Raw genomic sequence first — 24,427 nt, 5'->3', positions numbered from 1 at the left:
CTATGTAGTGAAATAAACCAACATGTATGTAAAAGAGCCTTCGTTGACCTGGACATTGATGGTACTGGGGTTGCAGCTAGAGAACTTCTTTTGGCCCCTTCAAGAGAAATGGGACATTGCCGACGTGCTCAGTATAAAGCACATTATCTATTAGCTTGGGTAATATTTTAAGGTAACTTTGATGAACATCAATGCTGAAGGAACTGATATTTAGTGGGCTTAGCAATATATTTTGGTGCATATAAAATCAAATATCTTTGATGTTATGAAATCCAATTTAGGTTGCACTTCAGAGTTTTCAAAGAACTTTCAGGCACTTTCATTTATTCTTGTAATGATATTACAAGAATGATAAATAATTCCTAGTTGAAAGATAAGTTAAAGAGTTCTCACAGAGGCTGAGTAACGTTAGTTACAAAGCTAAGAGAATGGCTGAACAGGAGCTGGAATCATTGTTTTACATTGTGAATTATCATTATTTTTAGTTCCAATATATTTCTTTCAGATATTTAGGTTTTAATTAATGGGAAACTGTTTAGAAGAATATATCCCTATATAGCACGAGCATTTATGAAAATTGAAACTAATGTTCTATACCTTTTCTCCTGGAAGGCCATTTGCTCCAGCAGGTCCTCGGAATCCAGGCACACCCTGGACATAGTGAAAGGCAAATATTCAAGTCCAAACCGTGAAAACTTTTTCATAATTCTCATAGTATGAGATGCTTCAAAATAATCTTTGGGATTGAGTACTACTCAGATTAATAACCAACACAGTGGCCTCACCATGAAGGTGAAGTTCTGTGATTGTTCTTGTTTTCCATGCCCACGGGAGACATACCCTTTCTCCTGCAGCTCCAGGAAGTCCGTTTGCTCCAGGTTCTCCAGGAGAACCATCTTTGCCATCTTCACCCTTAGGTCCTGGGATACCTGGAGAACCAGCTTCTCCCTGTGAAATGGCAGAAATAATGGCTGAACTTTAGGCGCTTTTTTTTTTTTTTTTACCTGCTTAGTTCTTAACTATGTTCTATATTTCTAAGAAATAACTGAATCTGTTGAGGCAATACTTACCCGTTCCCCACGTGGTCCTGGATCTCCTTTGGCTCCATTCTTACCGGGTTCACCCTAAATGGAACATAATTGTGGCTTAATAAACAGGGAGAATAGACTGACAAAATCATCACCAGTCACAGCTGATTCAATTACAAAAACAATGAAATCAATATAAATTCAATGGAACAAGAACAAAGAGCCTGTTATTTTTATTGTGAGAAAGAAGGAAAACAAACAAATAACTTACTGCAGCACCTCGTTGCCCAGGAGTACCACTGGTGCCAGGTGGCCCTGGAGGACCACGAGCTCCTAACAGCCCAGGAGCTCCAGGAATGCCAGCAGGACCCTAGAAACAATCCAAGCACATTAACATGAGCCAGACTTGAACTTTCTTTTCTAAATAACCAACTTAAATGTCTTATCATGCTAAATACAAAGGAAGCCAATAATGTGTGTTGGACTGAGATGAGGGTGAGTTGTGGGGACATCTTACCATTTCACCTTTGCCTCCAGGACTACCACTACTCCCAGGAGGCCCCTAGAGGGGGAAAAGAGCATATTCATAATAATGCCAACAGTGCACCTACATTGAAATTGCTTATATGAACTGTAAAATAAATTTACTGATGGGTGTTGTGCTTTATTGGGGTAGGAAATGAAGACCCACTCCAATATTCTTGCCTAGAGAATCCCATGGACATAGGCGCCTGGTGGGCTACAATCCATGGGGTCACGAGGAGTTGGACATATGACTGAAGTGACTTAGCATGCACACATGTTGTGCTTTATAGAGATTAGCTGATTCCTCTAACTACAGGACAACACATAAAAAGTAGCAAAAACTGATCATTATCTGAATAAATTAAAGATAATATGCACTTGGACTAAATTATTAAATAAGTACATAAAGAGAAGAGGTTTTTTTTTGGTCTTGTTTTCTTCTCTGAGTTTTTCTGATTGGTGATTAGTTTGGGGCATAGTCTTCAAGGTATCAGATAGCTAGCCATCCTCTGCTTCATTTGGTATCATGTAACCACAACATTCATAGATTCTAGAAAAGCACAGACCTCAAAAATTAATTTCAGTACAATCAAATCAATATTTATCTTATAGAGGCATTGCAGAACACTAAGCATTTTTTTTTCCAAAAAAGTAACTTTAATTGACAGCAACATTAAAATATATGCTTTTCGAGTGTTGCTACCCTTCCTCTCAGTAGTTTTTGGTACTTACAGGGGGACCTGGAGCACCTGCATGTCCCTGAGGTCCAGGCTCTCCTCTTTGTCCAGGGGCACCACTTGAACCAGGAGATCCTGCAGGTCCAACTTCACCCTAGGAGATAAAAGCCCTAGTAGTCAGTCTCCCTTTCCACTTCTAATCTCTTATTATTGTTATTGACGTCACTCAGTCGTGTCCGACTCTCTGCGACCCCATGGACTGTAGCCTACAAGGCTCCTCTGTCCATTGGATTTTCCAGACAAGAGTACTGGAGTGGGTTGCCATTTCCTCTAATCTCTTAGCTAGTTTATTATTCAGTCCTGCTTAAATCCATCTTCCAAAGGCTGGAGTAGTATGAAAATTAAAGTGAAGTGTCATTAATCATAAAGGCAGAAAAAAATCATAACTATGTATGTAACTGTGTTATCTCTGTTCACAGAAAGAGATTGGGAGAAAAGAAAGGACATCGGAAGAGATCAGAATACTGAAAGTCAGGGATAACATCCCCTTTGCGGTCAAGGACAGGGCTTCAAACATCCATATAAATCAAAGAAATCCACTTGACTATTAAAAAATCATTTCCAAGAAGCAATCCAATGATTTTCTGAAGTCTTCAAGATATATTTTGCATTCTTCTATGGAAATACATGCTTACCTTAGCACCAGGGGAACCAGGGAATCCTGCAGTTCCAGGGGGACCAGGGGGGCCCTAAAAAATGAAAAAAACATTTCAAGATCTCTTAAGTAAAGGAAAACTCATACCACTGGTAAATAATGAATGGGTACGTACACAATACAGAGGAAAACTGTACAGATAAAAACAGTATTATCAGAGATGACCATTATGTGGAGAAATAATATGGCAGAATAAAATGAAAATTTGGATCCCCCTTTCCCTACCATTTATGCCATGAATTCTGTGACTTTGTATAGGTTGCTTAGCATTGAAATATCATTTGTAAAATAGAGATAGCATCATTATCTATCTTTGCAAAACTCTTTATTGTCCCATATCTAATATTAGCCCTTAACTAACATTGTTAAGCACCATACAGATATTAGCAACTGGCCAAGTATAATAAGGAGTATCAGAATTCTGTTTATGGACTTAGAGTTTTTAGATTAATTGTTTCTAGATTTTGTTTATGGGATTAGTGTCAGTTTGAATCAGATATTTATGAAAAATGTTGCATTTTAGGTTTACAATCCAAATTATTCCAATATCCAATCCCATAATCTCTCATTACACTAAGCATATCAGGGTTTGACAAAAAGTTGCTTACCGGTTGTCCATCACTTCCTCGAGCTCCATCATTACCACGAGCCCCCTAAAAAGAGAATTTGGTCTCAAATATCTTCCTCTTTCTGAAAGACTGCTCACAAGTGAAGTGATATTTTAACTAAAAGTCTGATGCAACTGAGTTGACTTTTCTTCTAGTGTATTAAAATCTGCTTAATGATATACTTTTAAAGGCAAATTATTAAAAATTCTGATATGTACAGCAGTGATCTGATGTAGAAAAATTGGATTCTGTGTTTTAAGAACTGAATGCAAGTTAATACATTAAAAAAATCCTTACCAGATAATAACTATAAAACACTCATTTGTTTGCTTATAATTATTGCTAATTATGGAAGTGACTTTAAATGCAACTTTATAAAAAACTTTTTGCAGATTGTCACAGCCTGAAAACTGACTGAGATGCTTATCTGTGACTCGGATTGCAATTGTGTAATGTCAGTAGGAATACTCACTGCGGCTCCAGGAAGTCCTGGCCGTCCTCTCTCACCAGGAGCTCCTCTTGGACCCTAGAGGATAAAGTTAGAAGTGTGGTCTTACTTTCAACAAGACATGTGTAAAAATGGCTGGGGAAGCAAGTTCTGTATTCGATGGAAGTTAATAGTAAAGTTGAAAATTGTATGATAAGAAACATAATTACCATGGGTCCAGGAGCTCCATTTTCACCTGGAATGCCATTTTCCCCCTAGAAACATGTAAAATATGTCACCATTTTGTATAACAGGAAAAAAATTTATAATTTTTTTCAACACAGTATGTTATAAAAAACATATGGAACTGAAGAAAAAGATTGCATTAAGCAGTATCAAATTTTGTAACAATCTTATATACTGTAAATCTCAATTTTTGCATTTTAAAAACTTGAAGACTAAACAGAAGTCAACGTGTTACTTGGGGATACTTAGTCATTTCTAATCTAGACAGTTTAAGTTATCAGCTTTTATGGAAGCTTTAACAGAACATCTCAGTTATATTTCCCTATTATTTAGCTCCTAAAATGCAAAACTAAGGTAGGTTTTAGAAAAATCCAAACCCTAAAATATAAACATTAAATATAGCTATAACATTTAAATAAATTTATTTATCAGAATGTGAGTTTGTTGTGATTTACCTTTAATCCAGGAGCACCAGTTTCTCCTTTCTCTCCATTTCGTCCATCAAAGCCCTATAAATATACAAAAGTAGTAAAAATATTAAGACCTGTTAACAATTCAGAATAGTTAAAAACTTTACATTAAATTTTTATAGCTAGTTTTAGCACATAGCATTCTTTTTAACACTGACATAAATGTTTTAAAACTCTGTTAAGTGCACTAAATAACTGAGACATTGATTTTACAGTAAAAAAAATGTGATCTAATTAAAAAGTACAATTTAGTTCAGTTAGGAAGTTGCCTTCACTGTAGAGTAATAAATATCTGTGTCATAAATTTTATGTCTGTGAAGTTGATAGAATTTCCATCTAGTTGTTTGACTCTACCTAATATTTTCCATAGAATAAAGTCATTTGCTTTGATCTGTAAATCATATTGACTAAGTCAAGAATAGTTATCAATAGTTCATTTTCATCTTTTCTGACAGTGGCGATGAGACACTTACTCTTTTACAAATATTTTCCATGTACTTAAGTTCAGCTTTATTGCTTTATGTAAAATAAGTAGTTGATTTGGTCAACAAAGTTGATAGATTTAGAAAATGAAAAAACAAAGAACTGGTTGGAATCAGTCATTTTTGGCACACACTCAGTTGCCCAATAAAGTTGGCTAGGTAAATAAACATAGCCAAATGGAACAACTTAAGAGTTAATTTAGACTCTGTACTTACTCTATGTCCTTTCATACCAGGAAATCCAGGCATACCAGCTGGGCCTTTCATACCCTAAAAAAAAGGAAGAAAAAAGATATTAATGAATTTTCAAATAGACTCACAATCCAGTAGTAAAATGCCTTCTATTTTAAAGTATTCTTCTATTTTAAATTTAATCATACAATTTCAACTGAAGCCCATTGTGATTACTCCAACTAACTCATTCTAGACTGAAGACTTACAGGAGGGCCAGGTAATCCTCGCTCTCCAGGTCGCCCGGGTCTTCCTGATTCCCCCTAAATGGAGGAGAAAAGCATATATGGGAGCTTGTGTAAGAGAAAACTCACTGCAGCCAGTTAGTGAACTGATTACTTTGTTTTTCTCTCACTGAGGATTCATGAACACGCTTAGGCTAAACATATGGTTGTGAGAAAAGCTTCCTCAGCAAAAGGAATGAGGCGTGTTTCTCCCACCTTGACATAAACTTATTAAAAATTGAGGCATCACTCCAAACAAATATTATGACCAACTCTCAATCCAGTGGGAAGAATTTGCCATTGGAAATTAAAAGGAAAAAGAGAATAGAATAATATTAATGGTGTTTTTTAAGTTTTCGAGTTCATAAAGCACTGATACCGGTTTCTTTATTACAAGAGACAAAGAGAAGAAACATCTTTAGTTAAGTGATATATTCATTGGATGAGGGGTTTTGTTAGTTTTGAATTTTAAAAATGGTATATATACTTATACAAATAGAGCATAGATATTCAGAGATTAACATGAGCTTAAATGTTATTAAGATAGTAACAAATTTTGGAGTAAGGTTTTTCTTTGAGATTCTAGAACATTGGATATATTATTTAGAACATTCCAGCTTGAATTGTACTGTATCCCCATGCATTTGTTAAAAACTTACATCTTTTCCAGCAGGGCCAGATGGACCTATAGCACCAGGAGGTCCTGGAGGACCCTGAAAAAAGGAAATAAAAAACAAATATATCTGTAGATTTTTCTGTTACAATCAATTTATTATTATAATTAGATATATTCTTAGAAAAAAATCCTTTTAGAAAATACTCTCAATGTGTCTCATTATGAAAATGACACCTTGGGTTAATAGGTTACCTATATTAAATCCAATTATTACTTTATTAAACTTATTTTTAATGAAAATTAAAAGTACCATGTATCTGTGTTTTATATATATTTATATATATAATTATAAATATATTAATACATCATATATATATAACCCAAATATACTTCTACATTTTTTGAGATATTGGACTTTTAAATATATAGGTATTTTGAAATATTAATTTAAACTAACTTCATCTTATTTACACAGCATGTTTTCTTGGTGGACTTTTACAGTATGCTTATTTCAACAAAATTAAGTTTACAAATTATATTTCAAAAGAGTAGACATGCAGGTGAACTGAGTTGCTATAGGAAAATTAATCTATATTTAACAGAAAGAGGATTTGTATTCATACTAGGAAGTGGACTGTTGTGGTGGCTAATTAGCCAAGAAACTCCTAGATTAAAATAGTGTCTCTAAGATATCAAAATGACTGAGTCCAAAAGATCTTTGGAACCAGTTCAACATCATAAAAGTACAGTTTATTATTTTAAATAAATTTGATAAATATTTTGTAGATTATGTTTTAGAATATAAAAGTGGTTTCTATCTAAAACTGTCAATTTATTAAGTATAGCTATAAATGTTACTTACTGCAGGACCAGCTTGCCCAGGTTCACCGGGGGGACCTTGGTATCCTGGAGCACCCTAGTGGATAGAATAATCTGTAAATATTTTTACATTAACTTGATTTGTTGGATGGCATCACTGACTCGATGGATGCGAGTCTGAGTGAACTCTGGGAGTTGGTGATGGACAGGGAGGCCTGGCGTGCTGCGATTCATGGGGTCGCAAAGAGTCGGACACGACTGAGCGACTGAACTGAACTGAACTGATTGACATCTTGAAGATAGTATGAAATTAGAATTTGTGAATGTAGTCAGTGAATTTTATTTCAGTTTGTAAAGATGGAAACCAAAAATTTTCAGGTCAGAATAGTCCATTCACTCCATTTTACGCACTTAATTCTATTGAAACTGCATTGCTTCAGACTTGAAGCCATATGACATACAAATTAAGAATAGATTTAATTTTGCCAAGATTTTAAGTGCTAACAGTTGGTGGAAAGGAACTAAGCATGAAATTCCAACTTGAAAGGAGTGATAGTTTCTTGGTTGCTACTTCTGTACTTAACTGGGATTATGTCTGCTGGAATAGCAAATTTACAGCAAGATCTGTATTAACTGGATTCATATAATATTCATGAGAAAGAAATCACCACGAACGGCTATACTTACAGGGGCACCAGGATGACCAGATGTGCCAGGGGGTCCGGGTGGGCCAGGAGGACCCTGTAACACAAATTCGAAGGATAAATACAAAACAAATGCTTCTGAAATACACTTTATCCAGGCATCAGAGTTGCCCGTTTGGAATGATGCTGACATCTTAAAAATGAGAACAACATACCTCGTTATGCAGTAACCATTCATCGATATAATTTATTTTATTAATGTTAAATGAAAATCTCATCACAAAAACTTCATTTTAAATGAAATTCTCTCAGTCAATAAAAATTATAGGCAAATGTTATAAAACATTGACCTGAGTTCTCCAAAAGGGGCATTCCAAATCTGGAAAAATCTACATAAAATGCTATGAGAATCTCAGCAACATTAAGATGATGCTGCAGCTAGTGAAGAAGAACACTTTTGCCTGGCAGCCCAACTCAATGTGGAAAAATATCAATCTGCATATTATAAACACAGGTTTCTAGAAATAATGAGGTAAATCAACCTAATATCATTGAGTTGTGTTGATATGAAGATTTAGATGTGTATGTAAGACTCACTGTATCTGGGGCAACAATAAATTATAATTATAAATGATTTGTCATTATTCATAAATACAGATTAAATGAAAAATCGTTAGTTTTCTAGCATACTATTTATAAATACTGATAATAAATTTAGAAAATGAGTTCTTAAATTTTATGTTGTAATTTAAAAATAGATTAGATTTTTTTTAGCTTTTTTTGTTTGCTTGTTTTTTAGTAAAAATGGTATGTCTGACTGAAAAATAGGATTCATAATGTGAATGTAGCTGAGAAACATGAGATATGACATGTATATTGTTAATGCAATTATCATTCTGGTTTTAAAAGATACAAAAAATAAAAATGAAACAAAACCCAGGCTCTAAAACTTAAAAATTCTCTTTTTACTTTTTACCTACTAGCATCTTTCTGTAAATTATCATTTAGATCTAATAGCTGAAGTTTTATACTTTCTGGTGTTAGAAGTTTTAGAAATATGGGGTCCAATGATCTGGGTAGCAATCCTCCATGATCCCTGGCAATCCAGCTCCATGTCTCATTTACACAGACTTATCTGTTTCTGGCAGTAAAATGATTACCTTCCCTGGCACTGTTCTTTCTAAGAGCTGTTCTTCAAAAAGGATCATTTATATGATCCTCAAGCACGCATGTCCACATTTCAGTGCTTTTTTGCTATTTTCTATCGAAACTCTAGGTCATTTACATTGAAGAAAACCCTTTGGGTACAATGTGAATTGCTACCACTTACAGTAGATGAACTTAACGACTTGATAAATTCTGGAAACATTTGTATTTGATTTCAGGATTTGAAGTAAGATGAATTGTGATAATGGATTGTTAACCTGTGCACTGTCATCTAGATAGGAGCACTTAAATAATGAACAGACATTAAAAGGAGACTCTGAACAACTCAGGTGAAAAAAGCAGAAGAGTGGAAGCAAAAAATAACAAAATTTGGTTAAAACTGGGAAATAGAGTGTAAGACCTACGCATGAAGGCAGGTGTGCCCCCTGGTTGTGTAAAGAAGAAAGGAGTGGCAAAACAGGTGTGAAATGAGTCAGTGAAGAAAAAAATGAATTTGGATAGAAGGATCATGGTAAACCTACCGTTTTCTTTCCCAACCTGAACAAAAATAAGCTATTTTGTACAATTCTGCTGTAACACCGTGTAACTAGAAGAACAACCAAGGCTTAACAGAATGGAAGGCTAAATGATTCTCAGAAATGCTGCCAAACACTTGTACATACAGCTGGCCCAGGGTAGCCTGCGAGTCCCACTCCTCCTGCAACTCCAGACTTGACGTCATATGCTTCGTACTGGGGAGAATAGTTCTGCAGCAAAGAGACCAGAGAGATAAGATCATGTTGCCACGCTTGCGGCTGGTACGCGGGGATGACCCAGAGAGATGTTGTGGGGAGGGGGGTGGGAGGGGGGTTCATGTTTGGGAATGCATGTACACCCGTGGTGGATTCATGTCAATGTATGGCAAAACCAATATAGAATTGTAAAGTAAAATAAAAAATAAATTAAAAAAAAAAGATCATGTTGCCATATAGATCATAGTTCTTTTCAAAAGCATTTAGTAGAAATGCATGCAACATCTGTTCATTGATAGAAAGTTTTCTGCATGCCAGAGAGTGTATATGTGATTTAATTATCTTTCTCATTCTCTCTGTAACTTTAGATATTAGATGTCCTACAGAAATACTTGCCTATGCAATGCAAAAATTTTTCAACTAACTGTAAGCAATTTTTTTCTAAGTAATTTGTTTTTATATGCTTTTATCAAGCATATCATTTCTAAGTAATATCCACAGCTTTGGAAACATAGGATCATAGATTAAGGCCTTGGGAGCAAATAACCTGACTCTCACTTTGAGCAGAAAAAATGAAGATGTCAAATTACTTGTCCAAAAGTTACTGATACGAGTAAGATTTATATCTCCAGTTTTTGGTAAATGCCTAGCAGATTCACAAAAAATAGACATCCTCATAGAAAACAAGCCCAAGAATAACGGAAAGGTTTATATTTTTATGGATTGTTTTTGAGATTATTTTATTTTGAATTCTTGGCGTAGCAATGGATTCTGTTTGTATGATAAGGATAAGTTAGACTCTGTCCTTTGCCTCCTGTTGAACTGATTTTTTTAAAATCTTTTTTTTCCCCAACCCACAGTGATTTGTGTATGTGTTTTCTAATTCTTTCTAATTCCATGCAGCAGAAATATTGTCTTCTTTATTTATTTTTGTACATGCAGAGTTACATGTAGAGTTTACATGCAGAGATAGTGGGTTGCCATGCTTTTCCAGAAGAGCAGGATGTGCTCTGAAGCCTGGGCAAGAGGAATTGCATAGTCTTTTATAATCCTTTTGACCTGAAGTCATTAAGGAGTGTTCATAACTCCTCAACTGCTTTTGGTACAGACTTTCAGAGGCTTTACCATGAGGATTATAAGGGGAACAAGGCACAGTTGCAGCACTTCCTAAATTCTCAGGGTTAATTCTTTGGGTAGTTGACTGCTCATTTGTCAAACATGGTGCATATATTATATGCCTGCTGAGAAGCTGGGAAATTTTGTAAAGATATAGTAGCAATGGCATTAGAATTATGAAGAAAGTGAATTTATTTATAAAACAGGACAGTGCCTAGCACAAACAATAAGCACTAAATAACAATTTGATAAATATATAAAATCAGAGAATAGATATAGGGATGCCACAAAAATGAGATGTAATATAGACTGAAGAAGAGAAAATGAACCAGATAGTTTTAAATGGGTGATCTTTTAGTCCCAGAATTTATTACCTGGCTACCAGTAGGACAGGATTCACAGATTCCAGGAGGGCCGGGAGAACCTGGGGAACCTGGTGACCCTGGAGGACCAGGATCACCATTCCGCCCAGGAATACCAGGAGGACCCTAAAAAAATAGAGATAAAAATAGAGAAAACACTGAAAAGTCTTAGTGACTTAGAATCATTAACAAATTGTAGCTTCTGTGCTTTATAAGAAATCAATATATGTGATATGTTTTCTTGGGAATCTATACATTTTTAAGCAAATGATGTAAATCATTTCAGTGTAATTTATTCCTTTGTGTATTCACTTCTATTTTATTTTTCAAACTGATAAGAGAAGTGAAGACATTAGACAAAGTTTGGGAGATCAAATGCTTACATGCAGTTATGGATTCTCAGTTTGAGCTATCATGTGTTACTATTTAAATATGTGGTGCTAAAGGAAATGTATAAATAATAAAAGTTCAAATATGGAAAGGTTATTAGAAGGAAGAAAAAAAAAAACTCATCAAGGAACTAATTTCCTTTCACTGTTTACTTACTGGATCTCCCTTGGGGCCTTGAGGTCCTTGACCATTAGGAGGGCGAGTGGGCTAATAAATGGAAAAGATATAGATTAAACACAGAGAAAATTTTTCCATGAAATATGTCCCAATTTCTTACCCTAAATCATATCTAACCCTTGGTTTTAAATAGGAAGGTTCACCTTTTACTGGTAATGCCCATTTGACTCTTTGACAGATATTACCTTCATTTCCTTTCTGGCTCCTATGACATAGGAACTACTTATATGTTTAAATAAGAATCATGAATATGTACAGATTTTCTTTAAACTCACAGCTGTTGGAGGCTGTGGGCAAACTGCACAACATTCTCCAAACGGGATTTCAGGGTTGGGGCAGTCTAATTCTTGGTCGTCACATATTATGTCATCACAGAGAACGGATCCTGAGTCGCAGACACATATTTGGCACGGTTCTGGTTTCCATACATCTCTATCTGCATAGGCCTGACCGAGATGGGAGCATCCTCCGTCAACAGCTGAAAAATGAGAGAGGTGATGTGATATTTCACATTAAAAAAAATCCAAAAATTAAACTATCAAGAATATTATGTTCTCCCTACATAATTTGCTAAGTAGTCTTAATTAATTATGTAAGAATAATTAAAATACCAAATCTGTTTATTAACATCAAAGTAGCACACCAAGATAAAACTGCCTTAGGGCCAGTAGATATTTTAATTTTGCTTGTAGTAAGAATTTAACACCAGTGGAAATCCCATGCTCACTTAAGCATTTATTTATTAATTGTGCAATTGAAAAGAAGTTTTTCTAATTGGTATTCTTTGCCTTAGCTAGAGATGGAAGCACTAAATTATAAAGATGGTTCTATCTCTAACTCTGAAGACTTTCTGGATTTTATTAACCTAGTGAGAAATTCAGGGGAAAACTGAGCTACTCTTGGCAACATAAAACTCTTCCAGATTCCTGGGAAAACCTTAGGAAGTCTCATTGTATGTACTGACCATCACTACTAGCTCTGTTGGGCATTAATAGGTCAATATGATATGCTATAATATATTGCATATCCCATATGGATGTAAAGTCATCTCCAAATCACTAAATTTTTTTAAACAAATATTGGCAAGGAATATGTTAAAATAATAGGGAAAAATATGAATCATGACCATGTGTATTTGTGGCTTAAAATGGTCAAAAATTCACTTTGACCAAAATTTTAGACTTGTTTCCTAATTATATGTAGGGTACTGAAATTTCAGTGGCTATTAACAATGAATCGGCTTAAGGGTTGCCAAACTAAAAACTGGTCTCAATTTTTAAAGCAGTGGCTCTGAATTGTGGTTGAATACAACTTTAGCTCTTGAGGGCTACTATGATAACTTGCCAGTAACTGAGTAAATAAATCAGAAGTTACTAAATATCTGCAAAAATTTTTGCAAACGAATCATATACTTGTTCACTATTTGTGTTTTTGTGAAACAGTGAAATTTTATTTTCTCAGAGCCATAATCTTTAAAATGCCTGCTGAAAGAGGCCTGCTTGGGAGAAGGCAAGTAGTTTGAGTACACTTTTTGGTGACTTATGGCCTAAAAGCCTTTGGGAGTATCCTAGATTTTTCTTTCTGGATACTACATATAGACATGAAACAAACCTTTCCAAGTTCCCATTTTTGTATCCTCTCCATACCTGAATTAATTTTAAATATAGGGTTAGCCAAAACATTCGTTTGGGTTTTTCCCATGAGATGTATGGAAAAACCTGAATGAACTTTTTGACCAACCCAATATTTTGGGTTTAGAGGTTTAACTGACTCAGTAAAAATTTAGAAAAAAAAGTAGAATTTTAGAAACTATGGACTGTACAGGATCCCTCCATTCCTCATTTCCATCTATGTGTGTACATACAACTGTAATGATCTTGTGCTACACCTTTGATGGATTCAAGAGGCTTAAAAGTCCATTCTTACATGTTATAATTACCCTATGTGGTTTACAGCTAATAAAAGAAAGCATGATTTTTTTCATTGCAATTTTAAGCAGGCAAGAAAGAATCTGTTTATTTTAAAAAGTTATTTTAGTTTCTCCTCCATGTTTGAAACAGATGAGAACATTGGAAAGAAATATTGTCTCAGCTTTAAAGGAGCATTCCCTTTTACTTTGTGAGCATAAAAGCTGAATGCCAGAATGCTTACCTAATGTGAATGAAGTAGGCCTATCGAAATGGTGTTTTGAAAGATATGCTTAAGAGAAGTGCAATCTTTTTTCATATTATTTTATGAACAGTAAGGATCCAGACATTAAACTTTTTCTCTAAGGAGAACTGACATCTTATACTTAGAATTAAGTACACTGGTTTTCAGAAAAGGTCTGAAAGTTTTGATGAGATGAAAGATTGTTTAATAAAATTGCATGAAATACACTCTTCAATGTTTACAGTGACTCCCTTTTCTTAAATGAATTATTTAAAAACTTTCTTTAAATTAGAATTATATGAAGTATTTCAACAGATTGGTTTTAGTTCAAAATTTTTCTCATTAATAATATGGCTCTCAGGCTTCTCAGCTTCTTTGAAAATATCATTAGTGTACAGAACATTGGCTACAGGCAGCAATATTGTATTGTGTGTTTGAAATTTGGTGAAAGAGTAGATTTTAAGTGTTTTCACCACACATACACACGAGGGAAACTTTGTGAGATGCTGGATGTATTAGTTGACTTGATTGTGGTAATCATTTCACAATGTGTATACATATCAACTCATCATGTTGTAACCTTGAAAGTGAAAGTTGCTCAGTGAAAGTTGTCCGACTCTTCACGACCCCATGGACTATACAATCCATGAGATTCTCCAGGTCAGAATACTGGAGTGGGTAACCTTTCCCTTCTTCAGGGGATCTTCCCAACCCAGGGATCGAACCCAGGTCTCCTGCATTGCATGAAGATTCTTTATCAGCTGAGCCACAAGGGAAGCCCAAGAACAATGGAGCTGGTAGCCTATCCCTTCTCCAGAGGATCTTCCCAACCCAGGAATTGAACAGGGGTCTCCTTCATTGCAAGTGTATTCTTTATCAACTGAGCTATCAGAGAAGTACACCTTAAATATATACAAGTTTATTTGTCATTTACACTTCAATCAAGCTAGGAAAGAAAAAAAAGACACCATCAGTTTATACTAACAATTTTTTTAGCTCTTTGCCTTTGGGTCAAGGTAATCTTTCTGTATTTAACAAAGGGCCTGTGTTATAAAAATTAGGTGCTGGATACTGATGATGTATTAAAGACAAATGAAGATGACAGAGCTAGGGTCAAGCATCTCATATTTTTAATATCTTCTCTTCCTATGTTTATAATCTGCCTTAAAATTAACATAAAAATTTTCCTTTATGTATTCATACTCCTATGTTTGTGTCTCATTGAAGGTATCATCAAACCTAGAAACACAGTATTTTCCATTCCCTCTGCAAACCAGTAAACAAATAAGCATAATATTGATATTTAAATTTGTAAATGAATTTGTTAGAATTGGGGTTAAGCCCAATGTAACACAAATGGAAATCATTTAGTTTTTTGTTTTCAAATTTTATTTGGAGTCATACATGTGTGTTATGCTTTTTATAACATAGAGGTCTCAATATAAAGATTAAGTTAATTTGGTATACTTTAAAAAAATATGATTTGTTCTAAACAAAAGAAGAAAGTTGAAATGGTTGAAAAGTAAGAATTAATGCACTTCTAGTTATTGCCATAATTTATCTCTCATCCATTTGAAAGAATTTTGGCTCTCCTGAAGTCAGTTCCTATAGAAACTTACACCCGAATGTCAGACTTTTCTTTACTGTTCTATCTCAGTCACCCTTGTTGAAAGAACAGATAATTTTATGCAGTTCCCTTTAACTTTTTGTTTTGTGTATGACCAAATATGGTTGGCCGTATGTTCTTTTAGAAGCTAAACCGCTTACACAAATGTCTCACAGTCCTCAGTTTTAGGACCATAGCCTAGTTGTATATGAGAAAATCATGCCAGAGTCAAGGAAAAAAAATGTTTTGTTTTTAAAAGGAATAAAATGCTCTAGTTAGCCACTTACAGTGTTTAGAAATAAAATAGAAAATGGAATTCAGAAACAATCGTCATCTCACATTATTCCCTTTTTTTCTAGATATCTAAATTCAGAGAAGCTTTGATGAAAAGAAATGTTACATACTTTTGCAAATATGTTAAAGAAAAGGCAAATAATCTAATTTTTACTACCACACAAATAGTAGATTTTCCAATTCCCTCCTTTATTGTTACTGCTTAAACTAAGTCTCCCTGTTCCAATGTACAACTAATTTTAAACCCCATCTCTCATGTCACTTCCTGTTTCTGATACAAAAAAACAGTCCTGAAATCAATTCTTTGTGGTCACACAACAATGCATTAGACTAAATCATCATCTAAGTTATAAAACAAAATGAAACTAGTGTATGACATAATCCCTTCTTTGCCTCTTTAATTTTCTAGCTCTTTGCTTTGGAACTTTAGAGAAAAATAAAATTGAGTAACATAATCTTATATTTTCAGATGTTCTTAAAAGTTTTCATTTTGTTGCTTTGGTTTCCATTCTTTATGTAAATTTATGCTGATTTGATAAAATTTTACTCTTGTGACTAAACTATAATACACTGTAAGTTATCTTTGTCTTAATTCTAGTTTTGGAGTAAAAATTATATGTCTTGAAGCATCCAATCAAATTGTTAATTTAGCTTGAGTGGCAAGTTTAGTTTTTTTTCCTCTTCCCTTCTTACTGAATCTTTCTCAGAGAAAAGGTGTTTTTTAACCTGAAAATCTAAAAATAACAGATGTGATATGCAAATTATCATAACATTTTCCTGTTACTGTAGAAAGCTGAATATTTTATAAGTGTGAACAAAAGGAGTTCATATAGTTTTCAACTGAAATATATTTGGCTTTTAATGATGCTAATGTTTGGAAAACATACATTTTTATTAAATATGTTTTGGCTGCTATTATTAATCAGAATGTGTTAAAATATGTTAGATGAGTTAACAGAAAGGACTGAAAAAGATATCTGTAGACCTATGTAGATGGATAATTTCAATTTTAAAATGGTTTTTGCATGGACAAGGTAGAGTCTTCTTATTCTTATCCCCTACAAAAAAACCAAAGACCAAGAAATTTTATGAATCATTTCTAGATGTTTTCTTGTTTTATTCTTTATAGATATATGATTTTTATGTCTCCAATTAGAAATTTCCTTTAAGATTTTGTCCTGTGAAAAATAAAAATAATTAAAGAATTAGAATTAAAAGTATCATATATCTAACAATCAGCCATTGCATTATAATATAATCTGATTAGTGACAAATTATAAGAATACTGAAGAAAACATATTCTACTTGCATAATTACAGTTGGCAAACATCTTTAAATTTTATGTCTGATAACCAAAATGCTCTTCTTTACTTTCCTTATCACTGAATTATGAAGTACTTTAATTTCACTTTCCTTACAGTAATTTTATTTTCCAGTGTTGGTAAAACTCATACTAGGCAGAGTTTGTGTCTGTCTTTCCTGCTTTGCAGGCACTGTTCTATACGTGTTGCATATCTATCCTATGTAATCTTCCCACAAGCCTGCTGAGGTGAGTGCCATCATAATACTCATTTTACAGATAGGGAAGCGGAGATACACAGACAGGAAGTGATTTCCCCAAGGTTCAAAGCTGAGATTTGAACCTAGAGAAGGTGTCTCTAAATTTGATATTCTTAGCTACAACATTCTATTCCCTTTCTGTAGTTTCAAGGGCAGGATACGCTCTGTCCTATTAGAATTTCTAAGTCCAGCAAACTTGAAATCAGAATGTAAAAAATCAGGAGTTTCTTTTCTATTTTTTTTAAAGGAATAACATTTTTCTACAGAAAATCTTTTCAATCTGGCTTCAAAACAAGAAGACAACATCTGGAATTGAATTCTGTTGTTTATTTTCTTCTGAACTTATGAAAAAGAGTTTAATCTCCAAGACCACCCTAATGACATCCAGACCACCAACAGGATTAACTGGCACTGGGAACTCAGCATATGTTTTACTAGATACAGAAAACCAGGATCCGATCTGCAGCCACAACAATGAACAGATAAGGCTTATGTATTCATGCAGAAAATATATATATATATATTTAGGATGTCTAAGATTGAGTGGCAGCACATATAGTAACTAAATGAGTCATATTAATGAAATTGTAACTTCATTAAGAGATTCCCTTCTGTATGTGGACATAGATGAACACATCAGGCAGCTCCAGAGAGTTTCTCTGATTTTAATTAACTTGAGAAACAGTCCCTGTTTGCTCTCCTCCACCCCAAATATTATAGAAAACAAAGTTTTGAAAAAATAAATGCCATTTTGCTGAAGCAATAATTTCTTAATCTGACTTTCCAAAGCAAACATAACTTTTAATAGGTCTGGATCCTTTATCTTGAATTTTCACTTCTTTGGGGAACACTAAGTTTTGCAGTCTTCTTTGAACTTTTCATTTTGTTCACTAAGATTACATTTTAACGGCAGTTCTTGACCTCAGTCATGGAAAATACAAGGGTTGTATTAGTTAATCTGAAAGGAATCCATCTCTGCTGTGTTTTCATTAGGCGCAGACAGAAATTCTAGTGGTTAATGTAACTTCCCAAACTGCAGTTAACAAATGATTTGTGTAAGACTTGCTATCTCGTTTTTTCCATTGTCATCGTGACATGAAACAGGCCAAGTTTCCCTTTTGAAAACTCTAGATATTTCTTATACCACACTACCCCTCTCCTTTCTTTCTTTTTTTTTTTTCTTTTCAATGTGGAAAACAAGAGCACTGCACTTTTTTCTGAGGAAAACTGTTTTACAAGAAACAGCCCTCTGAGACGTTTCCAGAAAGTTATTGTAGACCTGGAAACTTTACAAATGTTCTTCATGTCCAGCAAAGGCAATAACATCTTTCATCTTTAAAACTTTAACTCTTAAGCAATCCACTTTAATCACTTCAAGGTGGTAATATCATTTGATGTTACAAAATGAAAGACTGAGCTGCATTAATGTTTGGAACTCTGCGCCAGTCATCCACCGTGGAAACCATGGGGTTTCAGTAGATGGCGCTCTTCTCCCTGAGTGACTACTCAAAGTCTTGCATGCAACTCTGTAGGTGTGGAATGGGGACTTTCGTGAGGATTTTTAATTTCAACTCTACTCCTGGAAAACTCACATCCACCAGTTCTTGATTTTTTATAGTGAGCCTCTAGATAAGACATCAACCCAAGAATCTGAATTAGTAAAAAGCACATAACCACAGTCTTTCTTTCTTTACCAGAATTGTTTCCGTGGCTTTGCTCTTTTCTCTTATAATAGAGATGTTTAATTTCAGAGTTTAGTCAGAATCTGTTTACTTATAGGCATTTAGGTCATCTGATGATGAATACTCCAGAGATGGGAAGAAAATGCAAGGTATCGTGAATGAAAAACACAAAATTTTGTATCAGTACTTTATTTACTTGAATTTATATTTTTACAGAACTGAAGATAATTTCTGGTTAAATTATAAAGGAGGCTCCTATTTAAAAAGTAAATTTAACAATTCAAAGTGTTAAACAGAAAAAATTATCTTTTTTTTTTTAACCTCAGAAGTGCATTACCTCATATATTTTCTAGGACAATATACAATTTTTTTACTATCTCCTATGAATGACAGTTAAAAAACAAGAAAATTCAGATACCCTGGATTAAATGTTTGTTTTGTATCCTCTAATTACCTAAGATTTAACAGAATTTTTGTTCTAGTCTCAATCCCTAGTTATTTCATAGTTGTGTAACCTTAGCTAAACCACTGAATCTATGTTATATGACTGACACTGATTTATGTGACTGATTATGTATTCTTTCCTTTTAAAAGTACAGTTGTTTCTAGTGATTTTATGCTACATTTTTTCAATAGCTTGGCATGTTTCATTTTAAGGGCAACACAAACCAGAAAACTTGAACGAGCTTGATCTGTTATAAATCCCCTCTTAAAGCATAATGGAAATAAGCATAACAGAAAATAGACTCTCATAACCTGTGGTAAAGAATTGATTCTCTGAGTCTATTTACAATGGACTTTAATTCTAAAACAAATGCCCACAGTTCATTATCACAGTGGAATTATCAGAGTAACAAAATATAAGCTGAAACATTAGAACACTTTTAATTAAAATAAAAATTTATTTCCCTGCCTTAATGAATCAATATAATAATTTTTAATCCTTTTATTTACCAACTAATAAGCTATAACTAAAACACTTAGGTCAAATATTCAAAAAAAATCAGAAACTTTACAAATATTCACAAAAATAGTTATATATGTGTAAAGTTATATACTGAATTTTGAAAATGGCCATAACATGCAAGTCCATTTCCTAAGTCTTTGAATAATTACCATGTGTTTGTGTGTATGTGTGGTTGACAATATTTTATCAGTAACATACCTATTTTCTTAGCAAAGTAGTATTTAATATTTAAAACTCACAAGTAATATTTTAAAATATCATTATAAAGTTATGGAATACAGCTGTGTAAAATTTATGTTGGCATTAGTAATGCAAATGGTAACAGTCTGTCAGCCACTAGGTGGCGAGTCTTTGTATCAATACTTAAAACTTGGCATGTTTATAAACTACAGGAAATATAAAACAGATCACATTTCTCCGCTGGTTCAAGAAAACATGTGAATTAAATAGAACTTTCACAGATTTGTAAAAAGACCAAAATTTTGTAAGGACTTGTTTTATGTTCCAGAAAATTCATGTGAGTCGACTAGAAGTTCGTGTTTACTAGGGCTGTTCTGTTTCTATCTGGTATTCTCAGGGCATTTATAAGAAATCCATACCCCAGAACTATATATGAGTATTCTCAATGTGTTGAACTTTCAACATTAACCTTCCTATAGCTAATCTATCAGAAAGATTTTTTTTTAACCTGTAAGAAAAGTAAGATATACTATTTTAAAACAATTTTTTATCATGACAAACAAAAACAGTAAGCTGAAAAAAATCTTTTTCAACTTCTTTTAAGCCTAAAAGCAAAATTTCATGACTATTTATTATATTTTGAAACTAAAGGGAAAATGAAAAGAACTTATGTTATATAAAGATACTGTAGGTATTAGACACTTTTTGCCCTCTAAAGTGGGAATGAGAAGAAAAATAGCCATAATGATTCTAAAAGATTGTAACCACCAAGCAACCACAAATATTTGGTCACTCTTTTGAACTAAATGCAAAAGTTTTGTAGTCTTTCCCGTAAATGAGAACTTTGTGATTTTTTTTCCCCCTGGAAATTAGGAGAATTTAAGAATTTTTAAAAAGGTAAAAGATTTGACTGAGGTGGGGGGGTGTGGTACAAGTCATTTGGTATTTTAGCCAAGGACTGGGAGTTGTGACATCTTCTGGGAGGATAGAATGGGGAGGGAAAGAGAGGAGGGAGGAAAGAGAGTTGAGAACTCAAGGGAAGGAAAGGCAGAGGAGACAGGAGAAAGGAAGAGAGGAAAAAGATGGAGGCACACGGAGGACACTTGGGGATGAGGGAGAGAGTGACAGAGAAAGAGAGGGAAGAGGCGACATGGGCTTGCCTAGGAAGGGGGTGGGGTGGTAAGTGAAGGAAAGACAAGGGGGAGGAGGTCGAAAGAGGCCAAAAGGGGTGGAGAAAGGAAGGGAGAAGTGGAAAAGGAGAAGAAATAAAGGGAACAAAGAATATGGATGTTTCTTTTCTTTTGTGACCATGGGCTGAATATAACCGAAGGGAGAGATCATTGGGTGTGTCCTCCTACTTACATACACAACCTGTGAGGACATTAAAGGCATGATATGAAAATTGAAAAGCTGTTTTCAGACACATGTTCACCAAAGCAGTAGGCTTAAATGTAAACTTTTTTTATTATGTGTGTGTAGAAATGTAGATATAAAAACTTCTTGCATCTTCAAATTTAGCACTTAAAGATTTATTTCTATGAAAATTTTAATTCTAATATGTCAGATATTTTCATGACTCTGAGAAGCATATAAATTAAAAGACATGTTTTCACACAATGAAATAATGAACCAAACATGGCTTCGAGGAAATTACAACATGAAAGTTACTGCTTGCACTTATTAGAATATAGAGCAAATCAACTTTTTGAAGTCAAACAGCACTAGCGTCTTTACCTTGTTTGCAGAAAAGTCAAACATTCTATTGAAAATATTTTCATAAATCTTCTCCTTATTAACATAAAAGCAGTTAAAATGAAGAACATGCAAAAACACTAGACCCTTAACAATAAAGTATTAGCAAATACATGTTAATCAACTATGTAAGTGCTTGAAAGCGAAAAAAATAGAAATGATGGAACTTCTTTGCAGTTTGAACCTGGTTAAAAAACACTGAAGTTACTGTTGCTATCTTACAGAAATATATTTGGTGATTCTAATAATATATAATATTTCCCTGTAGACTATACTTAAAGCATGCTATTTTTAAATTATCTTATCTTACTGGGTAAACAATGCTCAATACTCCATCCTGACAAAGAACCCAGCATACAAAGGAGAGCATAAAAGTATTACAAGAGACCAATAACTTCAGATTGCTTAGGGAAGCATTCCAAGATGTTAACAATCCAGGAGGGGAACTTTTTAAAGTCATTTAAAGAGTTTCCAGTGTCCTTAACATGAAAACAAGTTAGTACAAGAACATCTTTATCTTCAACGACCGGAGAACTTTTAAATACAGAAATGACAGTATTCTCTTTAAGCAAATATAAAAGGCACCATCCTGGTCAGTTCTACATTTCACAGCTGGGAGCTGACAGACAAAATTAGCGTTTATGAGGCAGAGTTCCTCTTTCTACCTATTTGTAAGGAGAAGTAAAGACAAAAACCCCGTGAAGTTTCTTGAAAGCAATACCTACTCACCTTCCTGTTGTGCCAAAATAACAGTGGGATGAAGCAGAGCGAAAAGTAACCAGGTCCCCTTTTGCACAAAGCTCATCATGTCTAAATATCAGACATGAGACTCTTTGTGCAAAAAGGAGAAAAGAAAAGCAGGTCAGAGTAGCACCATCAGTTGTTCCCTGCCCTTCAGCACCGGGCCCGTCATAAAACTCAGCCACTGAGATTCCTGTGCTTTGGCCTTAAATAGGAAAAAGTTTGGCTTCCCTCACTTTCCAGCCCCTTTCTGAAATATGAGAGCAGCACCCATCCCCTTAGCAGTAAAAGAAATGATTAATATGCCTTTTTCCCTTATGGAAGACACAACCCACAGAGAAAAATGGCACATCTGGAGTTTGTGTGCATCTGAGTATGTATATGTTTGTTACATATTTTAGTCATGTGTATATTTGCATAACTTAAAATATATATCAAAATGCTCTGCCTTGAGTTTTAATAAAAGAATTACATGTGTATATTTTAAAATTACCCTTCATTAACAGCTGCATGATTTTGAGAAAATACCTGATGCCCCTTTTTTGAGCATGACTAATTTGCAATCCTGATCTTCCTAGAATATTTTTATCTTGGGATTTTGCCAGAATCCCCCTTAACTCAATTTAAATAGGGAAGTGCAAAAGATTAACTGGAAGAAAAACCTCTGTTTTTCCCTTTCATTCATCCACCCACTCTGTCCCAGAAATTCAGTTTTAGATAAATGTCAAAAGACTATGTATCTAAGGTATGTTTGATGGCACCTGAAAAGTTAGATGCTTATCTCGAGCTGTTTCTATTTCTCACAAATTTCTTTAGCCAGCCAAAGAGGATTCCTTGTGAGATTTCAAATTTTATGCTGCTTGTAAAAGCTGAAATGGATTTTTCTAGAGGAAAATTTAGCCCTTCATGTCTTGACTGTGTAAGAAACAGAAAGAGAAAGACCTTATCTGTGAAATATCAAAATAGTACCAGAAGTTCTCATTTTATCTGGATTGGTATAAATACTAGTATAAATATTTCCAAATTTAGATTTCCATGTGTCTAATTTCCAGACCACATTAACATAGCTTTTCAATGTGTTTATTTCTGGATGTGGGGAGTAATTTCTGGGTTGTATTTGAAAGAAGGGCAAATACCATTTATAGGTCTTTGATAAATCTTTGCAAGAAAAATATGCTCATCCACAGTACCAAGTTATTTCTAGCAATCAAGATATTTCTTTAAACCCTAATCATCAGCTCGTAGTTCCTTCATTTATCTCTGTATTCTGGTAGAGCTACTCAATTCTAATCACGATCACCTACATTTATTTTATTTTTGCCATGTCAACTTAACCATGCTATCTCCATGCCTGTATGTGCACATAAAATTCTCCCCACGTCACAGCAATTCATGGAAGTAACTCCTCTAATGCCTGGTTCAAAACTTTCTTCCATTAAACTTGTTTTCATGTTCTTTCTCTTTCTGCCAATTCGTGTTACTCAATTTTTACTCAATTCACATAATATCTGCAGAATCCCAGGTTACATCCATGGTATAAGTGAGGAAAGTAGTACACAGGCCTCCCTATAGGCCCAGTTACAAAAAGCACACAGTTGTTCCAATATAGATGACATCATTTGGTGACAGGAAAAGAAAACCAGTTGGACCAATCTCTTGTACATCTTCTGATTTTAAACCAGAGAGTCACCACTTAAAGGTAAAAAAAAAGGGTAATGATTGAACAGTCATGAAAACAAGCTCTGCTCTTGGATCATGGAGGACATATTGGGGGAAAAGACTGTAATATCTATCATTCTCTCTCTCAATCATCTTTATTTTATACTTTAAAAAGATCCC

At 34.1% G+C, this 24,427-nt stretch overlaps 1 protein-coding gene across 1 annotated transcript in view; it reads right to left on the bottom strand.

Annotated features, from left to right (window-relative positions):
• COL3A1 (collagen type III alpha 1 chain) overlaps positions 1–22,779 on the bottom strand; it is a 40,413-nt gene extending 17,634 nt beyond the window's left edge. Inside the window, exons 1-21 of the mRNA XM_040227783.1 lie at positions 22,577–22,779; positions 11,931–12,133; positions 11,635–11,685; positions 11,101–11,214; positions 9,542–9,625; positions 7,756–7,809; positions 7,112–7,165; positions 6,293–6,346; positions 5,619–5,672; positions 5,395–5,448; positions 4,682–4,735; positions 4,211–4,255; positions 4,026–4,079; positions 3,554–3,598; positions 2,926–2,979; positions 2,286–2,384; positions 1,546–1,590; positions 1,300–1,398; positions 1,071–1,124; positions 841–948; positions 598–651 (exon numbers count right to left, since the gene is read on the bottom strand). Coding sequence (XP_040083717.1) covers positions 598–651; positions 841–948; positions 1,071–1,124; positions 1,300–1,398; positions 1,546–1,590; positions 2,286–2,384; positions 2,926–2,979; positions 3,554–3,598; positions 4,026–4,079; positions 4,211–4,255; positions 4,682–4,735; positions 5,395–5,448; positions 5,619–5,672; positions 6,293–6,346; positions 7,112–7,165; positions 7,756–7,809; positions 9,542–9,625; positions 11,101–11,214; positions 11,635–11,685; positions 11,931–12,133; positions 22,577–22,655 — 1,512 coding nt within the window. The 5' untranslated portion in view covers positions 22,656–22,779. The remainder of the gene's footprint in view (positions 1–597; positions 652–840; positions 949–1,070; positions 1,125–1,299; positions 1,399–1,545; positions 1,591–2,285; positions 2,385–2,925; positions 2,980–3,553; positions 3,599–4,025; positions 4,080–4,210; positions 4,256–4,681; positions 4,736–5,394; positions 5,449–5,618; positions 5,673–6,292; positions 6,347–7,111; positions 7,166–7,755; positions 7,810–9,541; positions 9,626–11,100; positions 11,215–11,634; positions 11,686–11,930; positions 12,134–22,576) is intronic.
• Positions 22,780–24,427: the final 1,648 nt, after the last annotated feature.

This window comes from Oryx dammah, unplaced genomic scaffold (assembly GCF_014754425.2).
Source record: "Oryx dammah isolate SB20612 unplaced genomic scaffold, SCBI_Odam_1.1 HiC_scaffold_27, whole genome shotgun sequence".
Classification (NCBI taxonomy): Eukaryota; Metazoa; Chordata; class Mammalia; order Artiodactyla; family Bovidae; genus Oryx; species Oryx dammah.
The sequence above is the reverse complement of the archived record's forward strand: the minus strand, read 5'-3'. Positions and strand labels throughout refer to the sequence as shown.